Raw genomic sequence first — 24,993 nt, 5'->3', positions numbered from 1 at the left:
AACGCCCAAGTCAGGTCGGGGTGAGAAGCTAGGCAGAATTGAAATCCAGCCCTGAGCCTGAGCTTTTAACCTAGGGTTTACTTAAGAAATCAAAAGACACGAGGCTGTGGCCTGCTCTGGGGTATGTGGGCTCAGCGGGCAGGTCACCTGGGGTTGTATTGAAATTGTTCAATAGCCCCCTGGAGGGTCTCGAGAATCCTCCGGCATCCTTGGGTCTTTGACGTGTCCTCCCAGTTCTCAGACTCAGCGTCCGCCATGCCCGCGGGCTGTGCGCCAGCTCTCTGAATTCTGAAAGGATCAATCCCAAAAGCCAGCGTCCGTTGCCATGGCGACTCCCAGGGAAACCTGAGAAGGGTGGGTGGGGATGGGGGCGGGGCGGAGCGGAGAGCGGGTGGGGGTGGGGTGGCTGAGGTGCAGGGAGGGCTGCGGAGGTGCCTCTCTGTTCCGCTGCCTGCCCTACCAAACATATACCCTGGGACAAAGCACCTCTTCCCCGGACGCCCACAACCCAGCCGGCTCCTAAAACGTCTCCAAGGAAAGCTGCACCCCGTAAATAACTCTGCTGTGGCCCACATGCCTCCAGACCCTTTCTACTTCCTTCACTCCCGAGGCTCTGAGCTCAACCTTCCTTCCTGGCTGGACAATGTCCCTCCCACGCGCCTGTCGCTCTCTTTTGCTTGGCCTGTTACCAAATGTCACCCTCTGGGAAGATGGAAACTAGTGACCCCATCTATTAGCTATGCTCGTGACATAAAGAGGCTTGGCTGTCAGCAGTCCCACAGGAGAGCAGCTGGCTTGATAAAATACTGCCGCCTTCACCTGACCACATACACTAAGAGGGCTGCGAGCAAAGACTTCCTCTGCAGAGGTTAAACAGGCCTACATCCTTATTTAATAGAAAGGCAGTTCCCACTATACCATGCACGGTGGAATTCAACTCACTAGCTACCATTATTAAGAGAAGCTATTTTTAGTGACGAAACTATCAATCATTCTCAACTGTGGATCACCCAGTGACAACAGCTGACAAGGGACACCTAAGCTCAAGGTGCCATCTCTTTGTTTTATAGCTAAGTGATCTTATTCTCTTTTCACTATATTGTCTACAGAAGCTACTGGGTTTTTTTCCCTTCTCTCTCCTAATTAGCTTGGTGGTAGGAGTATAAAACAGAAAGAAATTCACTCTAACATCACCATTGTCTTTAAATGTTTAAAACATGTGGTGTCTCTCTCTCTCTGTGTGTGTGTGTGTGTGTGTGTTGTGTGTGTGCACGCACCGGCGCCTGCTTACAGTGCCCTGGGAGAACAGAAGAGGGCGATTCATCTCCTGGAACTGGAGTTTCAGACCACTGTGATTTGCCTTTTGGCTACTGGGGACCAAACCCCTGACTCTCTGCAAGTGCTCTGGACAGCTGAGCCATTTCCCCAGCCCCAGCACTGTTTTACACTTACACACAGAAGTAGTGTGTGGTGGCCCAGACTCATGTTCCCAACACTCTGGATACAGGCAGAAGGCAAGAAGATGGAGAGTTCAGGGTCATATCAGACTCCATCTTAGTCCCTGTCTCAGAAAATGAGGGGGTGGGGAAGGAAAGAGACAGAAAGAGGGAGGGAAGAAGAATATAAGATGGCTAAGAGAAATTGTAACAACAACAACAACAACATAACATTTAAAGGTTTGTTTTCCTTGGGGGCAGGGCTATTTTTGCTCTACCGAGATTGTAATTTTTTTTTTAATTTTCTAACTTCTAGGGCTGGGCATGTAGCTCCATGATAGAGTGCTCAGCACACACACGTTCTTGGGTTCAAGTCCTGGCACTACATAAACTGGGTGTGTGGCACACGCCCATAATTCCAGCATTCTAGAGCCAAGAGGTCAGAAGTTCAAGGTCATCCTTTCTCTATAGGGGGGTTCAAGGTCAATCTTACTTGAGATCCTATGTTTAAAAAACATATACAATTTGAAAACAATTCAACATTAACTTAGGAGACTTTTATTATATAAAAGTATTTTAATATAGATATCTACAATACATTGTCTTTTTCTTCACCATACACTTTTTTTTTTAGAAAAATAAAGATTAAATTAGAACAGAGTCAAGATAGTATAATGAGTTGTGATAAACTCTTGGCTATGTGGCTTAGGTAATTATAAATGATATTTTGAAACTGACGCAAGATCTCACAGTTGAGCTCATGAGTCATTGGTCAGGGCTGTGTGGCATTTGTTGATCAGGCTGCATAGTTATGCCATTCCCTAGAAACACCCACCAAAACAAAACGTCTTTATTGGAACTTTGCAGCCACCTAGCAAGGAGATTCAGTTTTCAGTATGCAGGGCACCAAGAAACAAGTGTGAAACTATGGACAGCGTAACATTTCCTGTTGGCCACCTGCGTTTAATCTCCGACTGTCCTGGCTTATACAGCTGTTCACCTCAGATCACAATCTCACCTCCAGAAAGGAGGCCTGGCACAATCAGGTTTGTCATACTGAAGTTAGTCTTCTTTCATCAGATGTGGGATTCATTGGCGGTTTTAGTAGAGAAAGTTCATGGACTCCAGGCTAAATATTAGAAATATCGGCTCTAAACTCACTTTCGAGTACTGGGCTCCTATATTTAACATTCCCAAGCTCTGGTGTTTTATGTACAAAAGCTGGCTAACAAGCCTTTCTCAACAGGCGGTTTGGCTTAATCTGTAAAGTCAGAAGAACTCGCAGCCCACACAACACACTATAAAACAGACCCCAACCATGCTCTTAAAACAATCTTCCCTCTTCCTAAACCACCCCCGAAGAAGACAACTGCAACAGCCAAGGTTTTCAGCTTCCTAAAAGCTGAACATTTCAAAAGCTAGAATAATTCTTCACTTCCTCAGCCAATAGGACAGAGGACACAGCTTAAACACACACACACACACACACACACACACACGTATAAATAGGCTGTGGCTTCCTATGAAAATGTCACCTGCCAATTATCAAGAGGGATTGCACCTTAGATTAAGTAGCAGGAGGATTTGATTAAGAGTCAAGTGGTATCTCTGAACATGGTAATTTATATATCCTAGTTGGACATTATCGGTTCTGTAACTCTAGTAAAACCCAAGAGGTTTCAGTTTAGGTTTGTAATTTAAATTCTTTTGAGGGAGTCATGCTATGGGAAGTGCTTATTTTTTCTTTATCACCAGCCATAATATGTGATTATGTGCTACTGGTGCTGTTATGTAAACTTGTTTTATGTAATGCTCCGTCCCTAACTGGAGATCTGAAGTAAAGGGTTGGGAAAGGAAACAGGGAAGCCCCGCCAGCCAGGACAATTTTATGTCCTAAATCCTTTAGAGGTAAAACCAAAGAGACTAGATCATGTCTTAAACTGGGTTGCAGCAACTTACCATCTCCACTGTAAATATCCATTAGTGATTGTTTGGCACCTGGCTGAAATGAAAGTCGCAATGATAGGCGAGGCAGAGAGCTTGGGCAGGTGTGACCTACATTAATGTCGGGATGCTGGCTGTCAGGTGTCCTTGAGCACTGGCTGGACTGTTTCCTGTGTTTAGAGCTAACTTTAAATCAGGGCCCCTGAGAAAGGAACAAGGACCAAGTGGGACTTTGAGAAGAAAAGCCCTTGAGAGGCATGTGAGCTCACTGCCGAGGATCCTCCATCCTGCCTATGACCTAGGAACCCTGTGGTGTGCTGCCATTGTAGTACAGAGGAGGGCGACTGTGACAAGTTGGAATCTGGATGGAGATAATATAGGGACAATCGTTATATTTAATGCCTTGGAAGACTTAATCCTTTGTAAGATGCTAAGAAAAAGCTACCAGCTACAATACTACCTTAATGGAGAGTAGCAAAATAAGAATTTTAAAGACCCTTACTGGGAACTCTATGTCATCAGACCCAGAGAGCGTCTCTTATCCTGGGAAGGAGGGCAGCCCAGGCTTTTCTGTAACTTGTATAAATCATCCCATGGGCCCACCCTGTTTCCTGCTCTATTCTGCTGTCACAAGGAAGCAGGCCAATGACCAGTTCATGTTCTCTGGTGTATACATTTGACAAAGACTTAATCTGGGCACAAATGTGATTTGGGCCAGAGTAAGGGCTGAAGACTCCTGATCTGTGATTTTACTTTCTATGGTGCAAGTTAATCATTCCCTCCAAAGACAGCACCAACCCTACACATAACACAGAGCAGGGTTATTTTGAGCTACTACACTCATAGAACTTGTGTTATACTGTTAAAACTGCAGGGTGTGGGTGGTGGTGCACTCTTTTTATCCTAGCACTGGGGAGGCAGAGGCAGGAGGGTCTCTGAGTTCAAGGCCAGCCTGTGTAACTAGAGGTTTCTCTTCTGTCCACCATTTCTATTATTCTATATTTTACCACAAGGCTCATGGCTTGTTACCTCACATCTTGCTTCTCCAGCAGCTGCTGGTGGCTCCCTCGACTCCACCTTCTTTCTCCCTGTATTCAGTTTGGCTTTCCCACCTAGCTATATTCTGCCCTGCCATAGGCCAAAACAGCTTCTTTATTAACCAATGGATATAAACATATTCACAGCATGGCGAGGGGCAACTCATATCATCACTGTCTCTGGTTCATAAATTGCCAGATATATTATGAGAGAGAGAGAGAGAGAGAGAGAGAGAGAGAGAGAGAGAGAGAGAGAGAGAGATATTAACTGCAGACAGTTTAGATCCCCTATGTCAGGCCAAGACTCAGAATCAAGAGGTCCCCTCCAGGTATATCAAGTTAGATTTTATCTGGCAGGCAGCTGGGCTCTCCCATTAACACTGTGCACCTGCAATCAATACAGTCTCTCTTTGTATGTATATACAGATGTAGGTATATAGCTCAAACAAAGGCTCACTATATAGCCTTGTTTGTTTGTCTGTCTGGACAAGGCTGACCTCAGACTCACAGAGATTTCTGCCTCTGCCTCCTGAATGCTAGGATTAAAGGTGTGTGCCACTATAAGCAGAATGGCCTAGCTTTAAACTCTTAACACAGAAATGAATTTCTGTGCCAAAACTTGTATTTAGCAACTTTGAGTACTTAGAGGAGGAATTACATGGTAGCCGCAGTAGTTTGAAAGGCAGGCTTGTTGCTGCTGTGAAGTTGGCTTTGTTGCTTGGAAACCCTTCTCTGCACATCCAGAGTACTGTGGATGAATCATTCAGTTGGTTCCTGTCACCACCAGGTTTGCAGGAATCAACAGTGTGGGAATGATGACCCAGCAACTGCTGCTCAAAGCAGGAAGCCCCCACTTTGAAAAGGACTGGTTTTCAGTTTCTTTGTTTGTGCAGCCCCTTCCTCCAGATTGAACCGGTCCCTCCTTGGGAGGGGGGACTCACAAGACCCAGGAAGCTGACTCAAGGCTGATGATCCCAGTGAGTTCCTCCCAGTTTGCTTCAAATAACCTGATTTCATTGTGATCTTTTTCGTGGTTCTCTGAGACTTGTATTCATGGTTACCCAAGATCAAAGTTACAATGCAAATTAGTAACTTGTAAATGGAAGCTTGCTTCCCCGGTGTTCTTTTCCCCAAACTACCAATCAGTCTTCAGACTAGAACAGGAGAGCTGCTGCCAAGACCTTGTAGCACTCTCAAAGTACCAGGTCCCAAAGAAACAGGCTTCTTTGGGGACTCTGCTTCCCCATTACCTGTGGAAACAGCTATCTTTACCTTTATCAAACTTCAGAAGACAAAGCATTCATTCCAAGAAATCCTAGTTTCCTATTACCCAAATCAGTGAGTTTTGTGAGAAGCCATAAGAAAAAAATAAAAAATTTCTTAGTGCAACGGATTTTGCTGGGTAGTACAGAGTGCTCCATCTTGTTCCTCCTCATCATCTCAGGGCCCTCATCACTGCCCTCTACATGGTAGGTGTTCCATAAAAAACTGCTAAATGAATGGTAACTGAGAAAGTCTCTCAGGAAGACTTCAGGCTGGAGATGTAGCTCCGAGCAGAGTGCTGACCTAAAAAGATCTTCAGTTTGTTGCCAGTGCCTCATAAAGCAGCCATGGTTCGTGTTTACAACTCCAGAACTCAGGCGGCGGAGTCAAGAATATCAGAAGTTTAGAGTCATTCTTGGCTGTATAGTAAGGTCAAGGCCAGGCTTCCATACCTGAGCCTGTCTCAAATAAATAAGACTGAACAAACCACCCAGAACACCATCCAAAGTCCAAATTCCCAGGAGTCAATGTCAGAAAACCAGGCAGGGGAACCCGATGAATTATTTTCAAGTTAATTAATTGGGAAGACAAAACTAACTCATGCAAAATGACAGATTCTCTCAAAACAGCTGTAATCACATGCTGCTATGTCGAGAAAATGATGGCAAAAGGACAGAAAATTACATCTTGAGAAAGGAGATTCCCTCCAACTGAGAGCCACTCGCAAATGAAAGCCGTTTGCTCTGAGAGAGTCTTACTGGGGAAACTAACCACTCTTAAAATTTTATCTTACTATTTTTATTCTTTATTTTAATTATATTTTTTCTTCTTTCCTTTTACCCCATAGGTCCTTTACATATATGTTATGGCTTTCATTTTAGTTTTTCCAAGGTTCCAGAGTATGCAAACGAGGGGGGGGTCTCTTGTTTATTGTGCCTTTTCTTGGGCTCTTTTTTTTTTCTGTTTGTTTTGTCCAGGTCTGGTGTGTTAGTTTTTGTTTTATTTTATTATAATTTATTATTATCCCACAGAAGTCTGTTTGTTTTCTAAGGAGAGACAGAAAGGATATGGATCTGATGGGAGGGGAGGTGGGGAGGGACTAGGAGAAGTAAAGGGAGGAAAAGCCGTAAACAGGGAAAGAAATCTATTTTCAATCAAAGGGAAAAGGGAAAGAAAAGAAAGAAAGAAAGAAAGAAAGAAAGAAAGAAAGAAAGAAAGAAAGAAAGGAGGGAGGAAGAGAAGGAGGGAGAGAGGGAGAGAATTCCTTCTAGATGTGAAACATCTAAAGAACCTTCCATAAAAAGCTGATACAGAAGTCAAGGCAAAAAGTGCATATGGCCTGCACAGGTCGAAAGGAGCAGGGCTGGAGATATGAAGGATTCTTTGTCACAGCTGTTCTGGAAATGGGTCTGCCCAGTGACAAATGGGCAGAGACAAGAAACTGGACAAGAAACGAGAGAATGATGTTTTCACTACCAAAACTCTCTCTCTCTCTTTCTTCATGCTGAGATCACTGTTTTTTTTAATCACAGAGAATCACTAGGATGCAGACTCAAACTGCTAGATCAAAAAAAAAAAAGGGGGGGGGATGTCTTGTTTTTCTCTGTGTAAATGGAGAAGCAGCGCATTTACAACATACAAGATGTCTGAAATTGCTTAATTGATGTGGCTTCCCATTTTGCTTAAGATCATTAAAGAGGAATTCCCATGGGTTCCTCAAACTTTCCGTGACCCTGTTTATTGGTAAATTGTAAATGGAAGATCACATTCCTAATGCTCTTTCTCCCAAATTACTACTCTGGCTTCAGACGACAGCAGGAGAGCTTGTGCCAAGATCTTTTAATGCTCACAAAGTATTCGGGTCACAAAGGAACACATTTCTTTGGGACTTTTGTTTCCCTGTTACCTGGGGAGAAATCAGGAACTATGCCTGAACTGTAGCAAAGCCAAGAGAGGCTTCCCTCATTCAGCTCTTTTCACCTTAAAGAATTCACTGGCACTGGTCCTTTTGCCTGTAACAACCCAGCCCATGGTTTCTTAGTGTGTCTTAGTGAATTTTAATCGTACCCTTCCCTATCTCTGCATCAACATTGCCTCCTTTGCAACTATATCTGAAAACTTTTTAGTACCAATTCTTCAAACTCCAAAGCTTGGCACAGTCTGTGGTTTTAGAATTTGTTTTCCCTGTTAACCCTGACAGTTTAGTTGAAGGGAGATTTGTGTGTTCAAGGTCATGGGCTTGGCCTCTGGGGTCACCAGGCTTCCTCTTCCAAAGACTGCCCTTCTGACCCCACCCCAGCAGCTCCAGCTCTCAGACTTCCTTAGATGATCATGACCTGATTTGGGGAGGGGGTGGTAAAGTACAGAGACACTCTACTCCAGTGATCTGCCTTCCTGATAAAGGGCTATTAGTCCCTAATTGCTGATTAAGAAAATAATAGGTTTCCCTTACAAAAAGAGGATGGGACTTAATATGAATAAATATGAAAATTTTGTACCACCTTGTAAAAACAAGACACAAAATTACTTGAATCCTATGAGTAAAATCATAAAACCCTATGGGAGCATTTGTAGTTACAATGTGCAAAGAATTTTTAAAAAGAACAGGACATAAAAGAAAAGAAAATGGATACAACAGAGGTGAGGTTATTAATGAGTTTATTCTTTCCTCCACATTTTCTCAGTGTTGCTTACATTAATAGACAAGATTCTCAAAAAAAATCTTTCATCTTCTGGTTCTGTTTTTCCCTTCATATCTAAATAAATAAAATAATATCAATTGTAGTAATTTCCTTTGATTAAAAACTATCTCAACAAGGCAAGGGAGATTTAGTTCAGTGCTAGAGCACCTTGCTTAACATGTCCAAAGTCCTAAAAGCCATCCTTACCACTAAAAAGTAAATGAAACAAAACGAAATGAAATTTCAGGCATGCTTGCAGGGATGGAGACTTTATTCATGTGTCCCTTTGCCCCTACCACCAAACTTTCTCCATGAGCGTGGGACAGCTTTTTTGATCCAAAAGTCACCTTGAACTGAAACTACCAACTCTGCTATCTCTGGGAGGCAAAGAGGCCACCAGAAGAACATAAAAACAAGGGAGTTTTCAGCTAGCCGTCAAACAGCATCATCCTCCCACTTAGGGTCTTATCCACCCGAGGGTTTCCTCTGGCCCTGTTCTCTCCTGTGCACTCAAGCTGCCCCCATCCACACGCTGTCCTAGGGATTGTTCGGCACTTCTGTGGAGAGGGTATCACCAGAGCTGAGTTTCAGAGACCGTGGTAGAGGCTAGTAAAGGGGAGAAATGAATATAGAAGGTAGGATATAGTAGTGCTCTCACCCCGATAAAGCAGGAGCTGCAGAGTAGCGAAAACAGGAACAGGAAAGTGTCACACAGCTGAGGCTTATGAGTTTCTCTTGAGTAATTCATATAGACTATGATTTTGGCTAATGATTAAGGAGAACAGTAGAGTCCCAGAAGTCAGGCTAGCTCAAGCTCTTTTTGATACTGGGAAATGTGTTGACAGGCTCCAGTGTGCATCATAGCTGAAACAATGCTTTAAACGATTCAATTCATGTAACCAGAAAATGAAGAATTGGATGGCTACTTAAGATAGTTGGACTAGCCAGGTGGTTGTGGAGGCGCATACCTTTAATCCCAGCACTTGGGAGGCAGAGGCAGGTAGATCTTCGTGAGTTTGAGGCCAGCCTGTTCTACAAGAGCTGATTCCAGGACAGGCTCCAAAGTCACAGAGAAACCGTGTCTCAAAAACAAACAAACAAACAAACAAATAAAGAAAAAAGATAATTGGTCTGGACTCTAAAATATAAAAAGTGAAACTAGTGATCGGGTTCCCTCTTCTAGCATGCAGACAGAATACTGTATATATAATAAATAAATAAATTTTTAAAAAAAGTGAAACTAGTAACCTGTTTTTCTGGCAATTATAAAATCTTCTGCCTATATAAACAGTTATGGCAGAAAGGGTCCTGATCTATGAGAAGTATAAAAGATAAACATTTAACTGTATGGGGTTCTTGGGGATAATTCGTGTTTTACCTGTAATACATAAAATGTTTAATCATGTAAGGGAAATGGGAAATGTTTTTTTTACTTGTATCCATTGGAATCATTCACTTAAAAAATAGAATGTAACCATATTGTAACTTTTATATTGCTTGAAAGATTTTTCTGGGGCATATAAACCATATATATGTATATACCACATATATATATATATACATACCATGAATACCATATATGTATATATATGCATATATATGTGAAAAATAAAAATAAAAAGGAAATCATCAGTAAAGAGAACGAAGGGAAATATCAGGGTAGTGAACAGAATACAAAAAGAGCAGAGTTAAAAATGAAAAGCAATAGAAATAATAAAATAAAAGAGAAGATTTTATCCCCCAGAAAAGAAGTCTGTGTGTTTTCTTGCCAACTCAGCATCTGGTTCCCAGTCTCTCTGACCTGCAAAAGGCTGGACCCTCTGCAGTCTACGGTTCCTTCTTCCAGTAATTCCAATAATTCTGAATCCAACATCCTACATATCACTTCCGGATGAGCCTGTTTTCATCTCCATGAGTCTTGCTAGTGTCTAGGCAAGTGCCCTTAAGCTTGTGTCTAATGTCCTCCTGGGATAAAGCCTTAGTAATTCCTTGCACAGAACATGGCACACTTGAGATGCTAGCTGAATGTGGCCTGCTACCAAGGTTGACCCTTGGCTAGCTCTGACAACTTGGGATAAGGAGGGTCCCTATCATTTCTGAACTGGTAAGTGTCAGCGTGTTTAAACTGTGTAGACAGTGTGGTTCATGCAGAATAGCTTTTCTTCCTGGAGTCTAGGGTTTGCACACTGTTAAGGAAAAGATGACACTGTAAAATCCTTTGGGAAAAGTCTGGACTTTAGCACTCTTCTAAGTGACAGCTTACTGTCTGTTACTTTTGCTTCAGGGAGAATTAACCACATCCTAGAACTTCCAAGAAGCCCTAGAAGCTTGTTTTGTTTCTTCCAGACATCTCTCCCTGTATCTCTCCCTTGACTGATTTTATTCTAATTCCTTTTGCTCATAGTCATAATCATTGTCTAAGTTTTGTGAGTCTATCCAGTAAATCACTCATTGATTCTAGAGATGATCTCGGGTGTCCCTTCTGTATCTCTCCGTGTTTTCTTTTTTCCTCTCTGTGGACTCCAGTTAATCCAGTTGACGCTAAACACTCCTTGGGCATGCCTGGTCCCATAGCCTTCCCAGCCTTCTCACCTGAACTCTCTCCAGCTACGCCAGGCGGAAAGGCTCCCTTCTTCAAGGCCTGTGCCAAGCCCGCCCTCCACCAGTTCCCAAATGATGGGATAGCCTTGGAGAATATTTTTCACTCTGAACATCATTTGGCATTTTGCCTGGCTTTCCCAGGCAAAGCCTCCTATTCGTTCTAACCCTTCTGGGGATATTTAGAAGCCCTCAGATGCTATCTGACCTCTTCTAGGCTCATTGATTCAAGTGTCTCACTCTTTCGCAAGTCAAGTGCTAGCATGCAGCCCCTTCCTACCCCACAGCCTCCGACTGTAGGGCCTCCAGGAATGTAGCTACTCTGCAATCTCCAGACTTCTGTCCTATCCTTTCTTTCTCCATCACTCTTGACAATCTCTGGGTTATTATTTCAATACTGATAATTTGGTCACTGATTTGACTCTTCATGGTATATACAGCTAGCTGACTTCTAACTTATTCTTTGTCTCTACCCAGGCCTGATACAGTTGTGAGAGTCACAGCATAAAGCTATTGATTTCACCATGGACTGTGGTCAGCAACCTCAGGGCTTGCCCCAGTCAGGGACTGTCATGCCAGATCAAACAAAGTGGTCCAGTTCCTTAGTAGTTGTTGACAATCTTAACTGGCTAAGAGTCTCTACTCAAATGACAAAGACAGTTTCTGAGTTAATCAATTTATTACAATAGACACAAAGGCAGAATAAGCAAATATATATATACCATATTAAATTTAATAATATATTAAAATATAAACAAAAAAGTAAAAGAATATGGTTGTCTCATATCAGCAATCCTGGGAAACTGATGCAAGAAAATCATGAGTTCAAGGCCAGCATGACCCGCATAGCAAAATACTATCTCAAAATAAAACAAAAAATCTGCCTCCCCTACCACATATAATGCAAGGTAGCATTTAGGATATAGCTCAGTGCTAGAGCATTTGCTACGCTAATCATCCGCTAGTTCAACACCCAGGGCTGCCATGAGAAAGGCATCCAAGTGCAGAACACTTTATGTCTCTGTGGGAAAAGCTGTCCAAATGAGAGGTGTGTCTTAAATGGCCGTCTGAGGTCCCTGGGATTTATAGTCTTAAAGAGGTGTATTATCTTAACTTCCAGATGTCAACCTTGGACAGACAGAAAGTTCCAGACACTGGCTCATGTTCTTAAGGTGACTTTCAGCCCACCCTTGGCTCCGTTACAGCGTGGGTTATACGGAAAAGCTCAAAATGGAATGAGAGCTATCAAAGCATAGCTACATTAATCACAATTAAAAGGCTGATATACTTAGATTCACAAAAGACCTAACCCAGCAAAACACCTGTCCCAACAGGGCCCAACAGGAAGCAGATGATTCACTTCGAAGGGGCTGAGGAGGGCTGATGAAGGGAAAACTTGGTGAGGTGTGGTCCTGGTGATGGAAATCCAACAAGAGTGTATCCCAGCACCCTCAGGAACATCAGAGGCAAGCCAGAACCCAACCATGGCTGGGGCTGCAGAATTCAGAAGGGTAGGGTGGTCACTGCTGAACATGTCCAAAGCTTGGCTGCTCATTCTCACTCTCCAGCTTGTGCCTGGGGTTTACCAAACCAGACGGAGCTGGAGGAGGAGAGAAGCTTACTGGAAGTGCACTGAAGTCAGCTTTTGCAGCCACATCTGGGTAGAGGAGAGTGGGGATTTGATCTGGAGCCCAGAGACAAAGCAGATACACTGCTTTACGTTTTCGCATCGCTACGTCAAGCCTCCCTCTCTCCACACCTCTGCCACCCTTCTCTAGTCTTTTCCCCTCGTCCTTTGAGCCCCATTTCACTTCATAAACCAACACAGAGGTCTTTAAGCTCCCGCAACCAAAGCCACTAGCTCAGTGGGAAAAGTTTGTCTATGTATAATAACCATCCAGAAAGGGTATTCAAAATGCAATAGAAGTCTACTGCCCTTCTGTGTAGAAGTTGGCAATCACAGGTAGTGAGGTGGCTCAGCTCCACCTAAACCAGCTTCCTTCTGCACCTTGACTCGTTGAATATGGTCACCTTATTTCTCCAAGTGCTTCAGCCCTGGCCATTGCATCTGCACAATAGCCGAAGGCAAAGAGGAAGAAATCGAATGTGCCAAGAAACAGAGAAATTGCGTTTGGAGATGCTTCCAGAAGACAATGCCTCTGTTGGTCTTTATTAGCAGAGCTCAGGCTAATGGTCCCTACCAATTAAACAGTGGTTGTCATTCATTTTGATTGGCTATGTGACTACGTTAATATTAACGGTCCCAGTATTAAAGAAATGAAGCAAATCGGAAGGGGAAGCAGGTAGCTAACATTCCTTGGCATGCCCTATATATGAATGCGTGTATGCACCCTATGACCTGTCTTGCTTGCTCTTTCTGGCCTTTTGAAATGCTCGGCTCTTTCTCTTGTAAAAACAAACAAAACTTGAATCTACTGATCTTTTCCCAGTTGCCTTCTCATCCTACAGTTTTAGAACTCTTTCTTTGGATACTCAGTGATGCCTTGACTTCTGGTATAGGTTCATTTTTAACTGTTTTCCTGAAGTCCTTTTGTTAAAGGCTATGCTATCAGGAGGCAGGGCCTCCAGAGGTGGAGTAGGAGGTGGAACATGTAGCGATGGAGCATAGTAGAGGGGTTAGGTTATGTATGTTAGAGAACTATGTCCTTCAAGAGGACATTCAGACCCCAGTCCTTTCCTTTCTTTTGTTTTCCGTTGTTTCCTGGTTAGCAGATGAGCAGCCTTATTCCAGTGTGCCTGCCATATTCTCTCTGCTATGATGTTCTATCTCACACAAGCCCCAAATCAGTGAAGTCAACAAACCACCAACCTCTAAAACAAGGAGGCCTGAGAAACCACTTCTTCCTGGTGCGTTCTCTGGTATTTTGACATCGAAACAGCAGCAGGAAGCAAAGAGCAAGGTAATTTTTTTTTTATTAGAACACCCCTGTCTACACACCTTTCCAGCTACTGATCCACCAATGAGCGTATCCCATGGCGAGAGCAGATCATCATGACCCTATTACCTCTCACCCTTGCTGCACTGAGGATGGATTGGTTATTTTTTTTGTTGCCAGGAGCAAAATATCTGGCAACAGCAGCTCAAGGAAAGAGCATTTACCTTAGCTCATGGTTTGCAGGATGCAGTCTCTCGCAGCAGGGAAGGCATAAAGGTGAGAACGTCAAGCAACTGTTCCGATTGTGTCTACAGTCAGGACCAAGCAGAGAGATGAATGCTAATCCTTGTTTTACTTTTTCCCTTACTCTTTTGATTCCTTCTGGAATCCCAACCTGTGGGACTGCGCTGCCCACGTCAGGGAGGCCTTCCCATCCCAGTCACACCTGCCTGGAAATGCTCTAACACATTTAGAAGTGTGTCTCCTGAGGGATTCCAAATCTAGTCAAGTTGACAGTGAAGGTCAACCATCATGGGGACTAACTTTTCAACACTAAAGAGGCACATTTACGACCCAAACTTTTGGGGCTGGAGATGGCCAGCAGTTAAGAGCATGTGCTGCTATTGCAGAGGCCCGGGGTTCAGTTCCTGGCACCAGAACAGCAGCTCACAACTGTCTGTAACTCCAGTTCTACCCTATCTAATGCCTTCTTTTGGTCTCTGCAGGCATTGGCACAGTTGTGATGTACAGGTATACTTGCCAACGAAACATCCGTAGACATACAAAGAAATAATTAAATTAAAACAAGGTGCAAACTTGTTTTAGCAAGTAGGACCACAGAAAGCTTTTCTAGAACAATGATTTCCTATAGCTGAGGATGAAATCTAACAGGAGATAAACAGGTTAATTGAAGAAACAGCTTCCGGTTCATTTAAGACTCAATTAAAAGGACAAGAGTAGACTGTCAGGAAGGTGGAAGGTATTCTGGGAGTCACTTAGCCCAACACAGCAATGGCCACACAATCCAGGGTAACTGGGCCAGCCGATCTCAAAGCATCCCTCCTGCCCCAGCTGCTACTCTGTCGCTGGGGTCCTGGTAAAAAGTCCTAAGCTTCTGATCTCTCTAAGGTGACAGTCACTCAGTAAATGTCATGGAATGCAGGGACAAGAAAAATGGCCCTTCTGCCTCATTCATAAACACTTCTACGTCTTCCCACGAGCTGTGAGCTTGCCAGCCACATGCTCTGCAGGGAAGATGAGCTTTGGTGGGGGTCTGGGTCGGACCAAGGGTGCGAGCTCACACACTTTTCTAGGCTTTCCCACAGATTCCTGGGAAGCTGCTACGTAAAGCCCCAGAACCTCAGCACAACGCTGTCTAAAAGGAAACTCTTGAGAACAAAATACACAGCCCTTGCTACTAAATCTTTGTGAGAAATGAACGGGGAAAGACCCACAGAATAGTTTTGGCAAAGCAAAAGAGTTCTCTTTTAAGGAAAACAAAATCAAGTTGGTGTTGAGTGACTCTCCTCTCCCCAGGCTTTCCAAACGCGGGTGAAATTCACCTTCACCGCCATCACATCTGCCCACACTCGTCTGCTTTTGCTCACTCTTTCTTTCTTTCTTCCCCTTAGAATTCATTCAGTGTCCATGCACAAACCTGCCAAGCCACATTCAGGACAGCTGGTCAACTGATATGCTTTGAGGTTTCTGAAAACAGAAGAGCTGAACAGTTTGAGCCAAAGAAAGGAAGTGGAGTTGGTCCAGTCCTCTGTGCTTCATTCAGAAAACTTAGAACGATTTTCAGACTGGGAAGGTCAATTTTCTATTCAGTTTTTGCCCTATTGATCTGCCCAAAGACTATTAGAATCGAGATTCAATCAAAAAATGGATGCAGGGATGGATGTTTAGTCAGTTAATGTTTAACTAGCGGTGCCCTGACAACTTCAATAATTGTTTCTTCTAGGAAGCCATCTACATCTCTGCTCCCCTCATGCAAAGATAAACAAATCACAACTCTGTTTAGGTTTGGATGAAGTTCTAGAGGCTCTTGGCATCATTCAAGGTTAGTTCTTGAACTCTGTGGTTCTGTTTGAACAGAAAGAAAGGGTCATAATGTTTTATTTTTGCAGGATGGATTTGGCTCCTGAATTATTTAAGATTTTTCTTTTTCTTTCTTTCTTTTTTCTTTTTTTTTAGCAAAGGGCATTGAACATTGCACACACACACACACACACACACACACACACATGTCTGCACCTGACTGTAGGTATCTGCGGAGATCAGAAGAGGGCATCAGATCCTTTGGATCTGGAGGCACAGGAAGTAGTGGCCCATCCTGCGTGGGCTTCTGCATACTGCAAACTTGACCACAAAGCACTCTCCAGCCCCTGTAAAAAGTTTCTTCTATCCATCTGTCATTTGGGATGGGGGTGCAGCCATGACACTTGCAATGGGTGAAAAAATGGTATTACTTTTTCTCCTCTACATTCTTGTGTTACCACTTTTGGAATTGACTCCCTAATTTTTTTCTGAATAAACTGTGGACATACCTGCACCAATGAAAAGAATCCAGATTGAAAACAAAACCCGTATTTTATGGTCCCATGTACATGAGTTTTCCGGAACAGGCAAAGGCATAAACGCCTTTGATGAGAAGGAGAGAGAGAAGGTGCGGTAAATAAGGGCTTCCTGGGACAAGAAGAAGCAGGCTTCCTCAGGGAGGCTTCTTTAGAGAATGGCAAGAGTGTGTTGCAATTTGACAGGGCCAAGGTTACACTTGGTGAATATGCTAAAATTATTGGAATGTTATCTTGGTTTGCAGTCTGTGGCTCTGATAGCCATGGTGCCCTAAAGCAACTTGGGGAGAGATTTCATCTTATACCTCCAGGTCACGCTGCATCCCTGAGGGAGGGCAGGGCAGGGCAGGGCAGGAACTCAGGCAAGAACCTCCAAGACAGAAGAAATGCTGCTTACTGGTTTGCTTTCTGTCTTGCCCCACAGCTTGTGTTCAGATAGCTTTGCTATACAGTCCAGATCTTCCTGCCTAGGGATGGCACCACCCATAGTGGGCTGTGTCCTTCTACAGCAACTAGCAATCAAGACATGCCCATAGGCCAACTGGGAAGTTTCTCAGCTGAGGTTCCCTCTTCACTCCAGTTCACAGCAGTTTGACAATTGAAATTAATTAACCACTGAAGATGTATACTTTAAAAGGCTAAATAGTATGGTGTGCAAATTATATATACACATATATACATGTATATATATACAAATTATATATGCATGTATACATGATATACATATGATATATTTATATACACACATATATGTATATATATATGTGACTTTTTTCTTTGGAGGGGCTGCTGTGTAGTGCTTCATGCTAGGCAAACATTTCACCATAGCTGTTTGCTCGGCCCTGAATTATATTTGCATTTCTAAGAACTGAGACCATGAGTATAGAAGATCCTCAGATGAACTGAGAATGGAAATGGGCAAGATGGCTTAGTGGTTAAAGACACTGATGTCAAACCTGATGATCTGAATTGGATTCCTTCTCTCTCTCTCTCTCTCTCTCTCTCTCTCTCTCTCTCTCTCTCTCTCTCCACACACACACACACACACACACACACACACACGGTAAATGTAAAAACAAAACAAACAGCAACAAACCCTTGAATACAGGGCTACCATAAGACCCATCTGTGCCATTCTTAGGTCTATACATTAAGAACTCATATACAAGTCAGCACAGCACAGAGACACTCACACTATGTGTGATAGCCTGGGAATGTTAGCACTCACAGATGATAGATAGATAAAGGAAATGTAATACAGAATGAGATTTTTAGTGTCCACAAAGAATCCTGAAATCCTGACATTTGCAAGACAGTTGGTGCAATTGAACATTATGTTAGGCAAAATAAGCCAGACTCACAAATACTGTAATGAGAAAATTAAAAATGCTGCAGGATCCCCAGCAGCAGCAAGCAGCAGATATGCTGTAGGTCCCCAAACGGTGGTTGCAGGTCATGTGGCAGCAGGCAGCAGGCCCTGGGAGCAGCCAGTCCAAAGCAGAGATGGCTGCCGGTCCCTGAGCGGTGGCTCGTCCTAGGCAGGGAGACATGTAGCAGGAGGACAAGAGACAGAGACATGGATAGGCACAACATGCAGAGTGAGGTTGAATATTTATTCAAGGGCTTATGGAGGGGAGGGAGAAGAAGAGGGAGGAGAAGAGGAGAGACAGAGAAGGGGGGGGAAGCAAAGAAGTGGGGAGAGAGGCAGAAGCAAAATTGCTTCTCCGAGAGAAGATGGAAAAGAGAGCGAGCTCAGGCCGGAAGCAGAAGATCAACCTGCCTCAGCAGAAGGGAGAGGGAGTGGGCATGGCTTGTCTCTTAAAGAGACACAACAGTCATTACAAATACTGCATGTTGTCTTTCAGATGTAGAGCCTGAATTGTATGTATTTGTGTTTATATGTGTACTTGTAGGTCCTGAAACTAAGAAGATCACAGGGATGGAGGAAAGAGATCTTAAGGGAGGTGGGAAGTAAAGAAGCTGATTGAATACAAGCAGCAGGAAGACTGAAGAGGGACTGAGGGAAGAGAAGGAAGCAGCTGGAGGAGAGGGAAGGGCATGGCAAAGTGGGAGGAGCAGGAAGAACTGAATGACAGCTGTATGTGGAGATGCTCTAACCCACTACTTCCTGACTGTTCCACGGAAAGGGAAGAGAACGAACCCTAATTTCCTGACTCACACTTTTCTCCCCGCCTTCCTATTACGGGCTGTTATTCCCACTCTCACCCTATCAGAACTACTACAATCACGTATTGCTATTAAATCACAGTCTCCTTGCTAAAGGCCAGTGTCATGTCTTCCCATCTAGGGCAATCAATCCATGTGTGTGAAGAGGATGACTAGGCAGAGCTCATGCGAAGCCCGTGCTGGTGGACAGTCAACATGTCTGCTAACAGCAACTTCTTGTTTGTATAAAGCCATGCCTTCTGCTGCAACTTCCCCAGCAGATACCGAGTCCCTCACAGTTTTATGAGAGTTTGTTTTATTAGCTCCCCCAGACCCAAGAATAAGAGCTAGCCGGTGCATTCCAGAGATAGAAATGCCAAAGAGGAATTCCAGTCTTTAATTTGGGGCAGTTAAGCGGACCCAAGTCCATCTGCGACAGCTTAAAGACCAGTGCTTGAGACGTGAGATCTGATGGAAAGCAAGTCAAGTTTGCTGGGGGCTGGCAGTCTAAGAAGGTGGGGATCAGGATGGTGTCCCCCTCAAAAGACCGTCCTAGGGAACCTGTGGGGAAGAAAGGACCACAAGCAGGAAGTAGGTGGTGTTGGACCCGAGGCTTCACCATCAGGGCCTAAGTCTTCTTTTCTCCTTTCCCTCTTTTCTCTGACTAGAACATATTGACCTTGAACTCTAGGCCTGCGTTCTTTAATTAAACGTCACAATAGCTGATGTGTTTTTGCATAGATGCATAGATTTATAAAACAAGGAGAGGCCTTACACATTCTGGCATTGTCTAAGGGTCACCTTAGATTCTGTTCGGTAAACCTGAAGAAATATTTAGCAGTTAACTTCTTAATCATTTAAGCCATCTTTTAGAATTTCGAGCGCTTATAGATGGCGATATTGGACATCCGCCACCACCACTGACATAATAAACCAAACAAACTGAATTAATAAATTCAGATTTAATCTGAGAAAAGCGTTTTTTGATGGCCCCAGGAGAAGAGGAGAAAACCAGAAGGGGAAACCACAAGGAGGTGCCATTAAAATGCCCTCAGGTGGATGGAGGGCTTTCTCAGGGGTGGAGTCCGGAAGGAGGGGCCTCAGCTTGGCACCCTGAGTATGGGAGGGGCGGGGATTGAAATGGCTGGAGCTGGGGATTGCAAACATCCCAACCATTTTGGGTGTATGGAAGCTGGTAGGGCTTCCACTTAAACAGGTGCGGATTAGGGTATAGTTCCTTGATAAAGCACTTTCTTAGTGCACCCAAGAATCTGGGTTCACCCTACACAGATAAGAATGAATATCTGGCCTAGGGAGGAAATCCAAACAGTTCTCAAAATGGTGGTACCTGTTTCGGGCTAGTGTGCTTGATGGGCTCACGCTATATTTTTCTGGGGAATTTTTTAAAACAGGAATTTCTAATTGTTTAAGAAACAACAAAGCTCTATTACCTCAAATGCACACCATGCATACCAGACTACACACCTCATAAGCCACTCAGACAAACACAACTACTTCCTCAGAGGCAACTCGACTCTTTCTGACAGCAGCAAGAGGCAATTGACCTCTGGAAGGGAAGATACAAGGGAGGTCAGATCTCCTAATAAAAGTAGTCTTGGGGGTAAGTAAGTGTGGCCAATGGCTAGAGATAATCATCTGTTGTTTGAATCCCTGCACACCAAAGGAACTTTAGATAAGACCAAGAAATACCTCCCCCTTGCAAGCCTTCCCTGAAGATTTCTTCACAGAACAGGTTGTTTTATATAGGTCTTAATGAGGGCCACAGAAAATAATGCAGTTATTTTTAAACTAACTGATTTGAAAGAGCAAGCACACTGTCAAGTTCAAAGCTACTGCATGCAGAAGTTCACTAAAGAGAACATTAAAAAAATCAATGATAACAGATTTCAAGAGCACGATGTGGTCAGAAGAGGCACATAGAAGTTACATTAGGGGAAACTGTCAAATAATACAACCAAAATAAATCAACCTAATGTATGCCTTTTGTTAGGTCTCAACTTAGGGCAAGTCTCACTCAGCACTTTCCACCCTGCCCACTACTCTCCTGAACTTCTCCCTCCCCTTCCCCCAACTTGATCTCTGTATAACTCAGTCATTTTGGTCTCTTGGCCTATCTGCCTCTCTTGGTCAGTGGCTCCTCTCTTGCTCTCCCCTTCTATCATGGTCCGGGGTAGCATGCTGGCCATGTTCAGCCTGGACTCTTCCCTTTGCCTTCTTTCTCCCTTATGTCTGCAATAAAAATCTTCTCCATACTTTAGGGCTAGTCATGTCCTCCTCCTTTTATTTTACTGACACTTTCTGAATTACCAATTACAAGAGAAAGACTAACCATTACAGTTGTCATTAAATTCATGATGACACCTGAGTTAGCAAATCCCACCAAAGTTCCAATGCTGTTCTTCACAGAACAAGAAAAAAACAGTCCTAAAGTTGGTCTGGAAGCTCAAACAGCCTTGAATAGTCAAAGCAGTCATCAGCAGGAAGAACAGTTCTGGAGGAACAACAATGAATTATACTATAGAGTTACAAAGGCAGCATGCCTTAAAAACAGACTCAACGGGGCTGGAGAGATGACTCAGGGGTTAAGAGCACTGGCTGCTCTTCCAAGGGGACCCGGGTCCAATTCTCAGCACCCACATGGCAGCTCAGAACTGTCTGTAACTCCAGTTCTAGGTGACCTGTCACCCTCTCACACAGACGTATGTGCAGATAAAACACCAGTACACATGACAAAATATATAAATAATTTAAAAATAACAAAAACAGACACATAGACCAGTGGATTAGAACAGAGAACCTGTAAATAAGACTCAAAGATACAATCACCAAATTTTAGACAAAGATTCCAAAAATTTACATTAGGAAAAGACCAATTCTTCAATCAATGGTGATGGGAAAACCGGATAACCACATGCAGAAGGAGACTAGAACCCTCCTTTGCTTTGTACAAAATAAAGCAGGTCAAAATGAATGAAAGATTGTGATGTAAGACCCGACACTCTGAAGCTACTAGAGACAAATACAGGCAAACACTGCAAGATACAGGAACTGGCAAAACTTGCTGAAAAATCACGGCACCAATGAAATGGATTTGCTGCAAACTGCCAGGATCCCCAAAGCAGCCAGTCCCAAGCAGGGACGGCACAGGACCACTCAGCAGGAAGGTGGCTGGTCCCCAGCTGGTGGGAGACACAGAGATAGGCACACCATTTATTAGGTGGGTTATGGAGGGAAAGGGAAAAGGGGAAAAGAGGAGGGAGAGAGACAGAGAGAGAGAGAGAGAGAGAGAGAGAGAGAGAGAGAGAGAGAGAGAAGTGGGGAAAGGGGAGAGGTGGGGAGAGGGAGCAGCTGCTTTTTTTCCGGAGAGACAGGAAGAGAGAGAGGCTAAGGCTGCAGCCAGAAAGGGAGTGGGCGTGGCTTGTCTCTTAAAGAGACAGAACATTACAGGTGCAAAAGAAAGAAAAAATGTTTGCTATCAGTCCTTTCACTTGGCTGGTGCTAGGGAGCAGAGTCTTGGCAGTATTAAGAAAGTTCTCAACCACTGAGTGACAGCCCATGCCCTATTTAGTTTATTTTTTATATTGTTGTCTGAATAAGAGGCCCCTTTCACGTTGCACAGGACCGAACAAGTGGCTGGCCCTCCTGCCATCTTTGCTTTTGCCCAAATATTGGCTTCGTTCTTACCTTTCTGGGAATATTTTGTTTCTTCTCAAATAAGTGGAGTAGAAACTCATACTTGCCACATGTAGCACACAGAGACCAACATTCTCAAGCTGGTTTCTACAGACCCAAGAGAAAGAATCTGATTGGCTCTGTGTGTGACATGTGTTCTAGGTCAAACTCACAATGTACAAACATGGCTTCAGCATCAATCCTTGTTGTCAGAAGGCCTGGTGGGCAAAACCCTCAAGGCTTGTTTGAACCCTTCAAAGTAACCCAGAACGGTTAGGGTTGGAGGGGTCTAGTTCTTGATAGACCATGCTGTTAAAAATTCTGGGATGCTGGAGAGAACTGGGTCCCTTTCTTCACTCCCCAAGTGCTAGCTACTTAAGCAGAAATTATCATCAACAACAATAGCCCCAACTACTGTGGAATAAATGTGAGTTCATGAATCGTGTTAGGGACCTAGACAGGGCACGGTAGCATCTACTCTTGTTTGCATTTGGGAATGATGTTTAGGGACTGAAGGGTCCCAGGAATAGGGTGAAAGAAACCTTGTTTCAGTAGTTATGAGGAGGCATTCTGGGTACCTGATGCTTTTGGACCTGAAACGCTGGCCCATGGCTTCCTGAAATCATTGCTATTGGTAGGTGTTATTAAATGCTAATAAAAAGTTTAAAACAGGTTCTGCTGCTCCAGGGAGCTTTATGGGATTGCTTGAGCTCCTTGTGATGATGTTGCTAGGGTACTTGGTAGAGACTCAGAGATGCAAATCCACATGGGGAGGAGGGATAGCAGGAGAGATAGGAGAAGCTCCCTAGCCCTTACAGGCTTGAGAAAAGCACCAGAATCAGGGTGCCGATGTGGTTACAATTCCTTCAGTAGGTTGTTCTCTGAGCAATCCAGCCCAGACTTCTCCAACACCTTCGACGGAATGACCCATCTTAGAATAATGGCAAAGATATTTCTTCCAAAGGCACCTGAGTCCACTTGGATTATAGGTACAGCCACTTCTATCCATTTCTTTCTTTTTAAAAACTGCATATGTATGTGTTTGGGGAGGCTTCTGCAGTACTAGGTTCCCGATGACTTTTTCAAACATCTTTAGTGTTAGTTATTCCTCCCCATACTCCCTCCTCTCTCCTGCCTTCCTGGCTCCCACCCCATTTAACCCTTCCTATTCCACTATTCTCCTTCCCTTCTTCCTACCACCTTCATTCTAACAGTCCTCCCTTCCTTGAAACTGCCTCTTCACCATGGCCCGGCACTAGCTCCCTGATTTCTAGGGTACTCCAATTGAACACCCTTATGTCAATAGTCAAAACTGGCATCCACATATAAGAGAGGGCATGCACAGTTTGATTTGCCAGATCTGGGTTACCTCACTCAGAATGATTGTTTCCATATCTTTCATTTACCTGTGAATTTCATTTTTTTGTATCTAGATAATATTCCTTTGTGTTTATATGACAGTTTATCAGTATCCTTTCATTGGGTGATGAACATCTGGGCTGTTTCCATTTTCTGACCACTGTGAATACAACAGCAATGAACACAGGTGAGCAAGTATCTCTGTAGTAGAGTATGGAGTCCTTTGAGGATGTGCTCAGGAGTGGTGTAGCTGGATCATGAGATACAACTGTTTCTAGTTTTGGGGGGAGGGCACCTGTAAATGATTTCCACAGTGACCGAGCCACTCTGTACTTCCACCAGCACTGAATAGGTGTTCCCCTTTCCTCACATCCATACCTGCATGTTGCGGGATATTTGCACACTATGTGAAGGTAATAAAAAGCTGAGTGGCCAATAGCAAGGCAGGAGGTATAGGCAGGACTTCCAGGCAGAGAACGAAAGTAGGAGGAGGATTCTAGGCTTGGGAGCGAGATCGAGGAGACATGAGAAAGCTGGATAGGTGGTATGTGACAGAATTTAAGTTATAAGAACTAGCTAAAATCAGGCCTAAGCTAAGGCCAAACTTTCATAATTCATAAGTCTCTGTGTCGTTACTTGTGAGATGGCAACCCAAAGAAAAATCCTTCTACATGAGCATTTTTTTAGAAGTCTTAGCCGTTCTGGTATGATGAAATCTCAAAGTCATTTTACTGTGCATTTCCATGATCACTTCTGATCATCTTTTGAAGCCTCAGAAGTTCAGGAGCAAATGGCTTTTGCAGACTTTTGGAGCTCAAAGATGAGAGGAGCAAGAGATAGAGGGTCTAAGGGCACAGAAGGATAAAAGGTACCAAGGGACTGTTTTCAGTTGTTTACAAATTATATGAGCAGAAGTAAAGCAATTATCCGCTCCAGGTTTTCCTGGTTGCCAAAAGTCACTCTTTACTCTTTTATAACTTCCTCTACCCAGTCCATTAATAATCCTATAAACAACTGTAGAGGCATTTCTATCTACAAGGTAATGTACAAGAAGATAATATTAAGCCAGGCGATAATGATGCACACCTTTAATCTCAGGGCACTTGGGAGGCAGAGGCAGGTGAATCTCTGTGATTTTGAGGCTAGCCTGGTCTACAGAGAAACTTCCAAGACAGGCTCCAAAGCTTCACAGAGAAATCCTGTCTCAAACTCACCTCCCCACAAGATAATATTAAAGATAACATTGGCTCTAGCTGGGTGTAATGGTATGTGTTTAATTCTAACACTCACGCTGGGAGATTTTGAGTTCAAGGCTAACTAGAGCCCACATTGTCCTTGAGAAA

The 24,993-nt window shown here is 43.7% G+C and overlaps 1 protein-coding gene and 1 long non-coding RNA gene across 2 annotated transcripts in view; one reads left to right on the top strand and one right to left on the bottom strand.

Annotated features, from left to right (window-relative positions):
• Nucleotides 1–257, bottom strand: part of C13H10orf67 (chromosome 13 C10orf67 homolog) — a 94,888-nt gene extending 94,631 nt beyond the window's left edge. Inside the window, exon 1 of the mRNA XM_057788010.1 lies at nt 148–257. Within this exon, the coding sequence (XP_057643993.1) occupies nt 148–257 (110 nt within the window). The remainder of the gene's footprint in view (nt 1–147) is intronic.
• A 2,082-nt stretch (nt 258–2,339) lies between these two features.
• LOC130885431 (uncharacterized) lies at nt 2,340–18,568 on the top strand. The gene is made up of 3 exons (XR_009058172.1): nt 2,340–2,482; nt 15,820–15,918; nt 18,346–18,568. It is a non-coding gene; the product is annotated as an uncharacterized LOC130885431 (long non-coding RNA).
• Nucleotides 18,569–24,993: the final 6,425 nt, after the last annotated feature.

This window comes from Chionomys nivalis, chromosome 13, assembly GCF_950005125.1.
Source record: "Chionomys nivalis chromosome 13, mChiNiv1.1, whole genome shotgun sequence".
In the NCBI taxonomy this organism is placed as follows: domain Eukaryota; kingdom Metazoa; phylum Chordata; class Mammalia; order Rodentia; family Cricetidae; genus Chionomys; species Chionomys nivalis.
The sequence above is the reverse complement of the archived record's forward strand: the minus strand, read 5'-3'. Positions and strand labels throughout refer to the sequence as shown.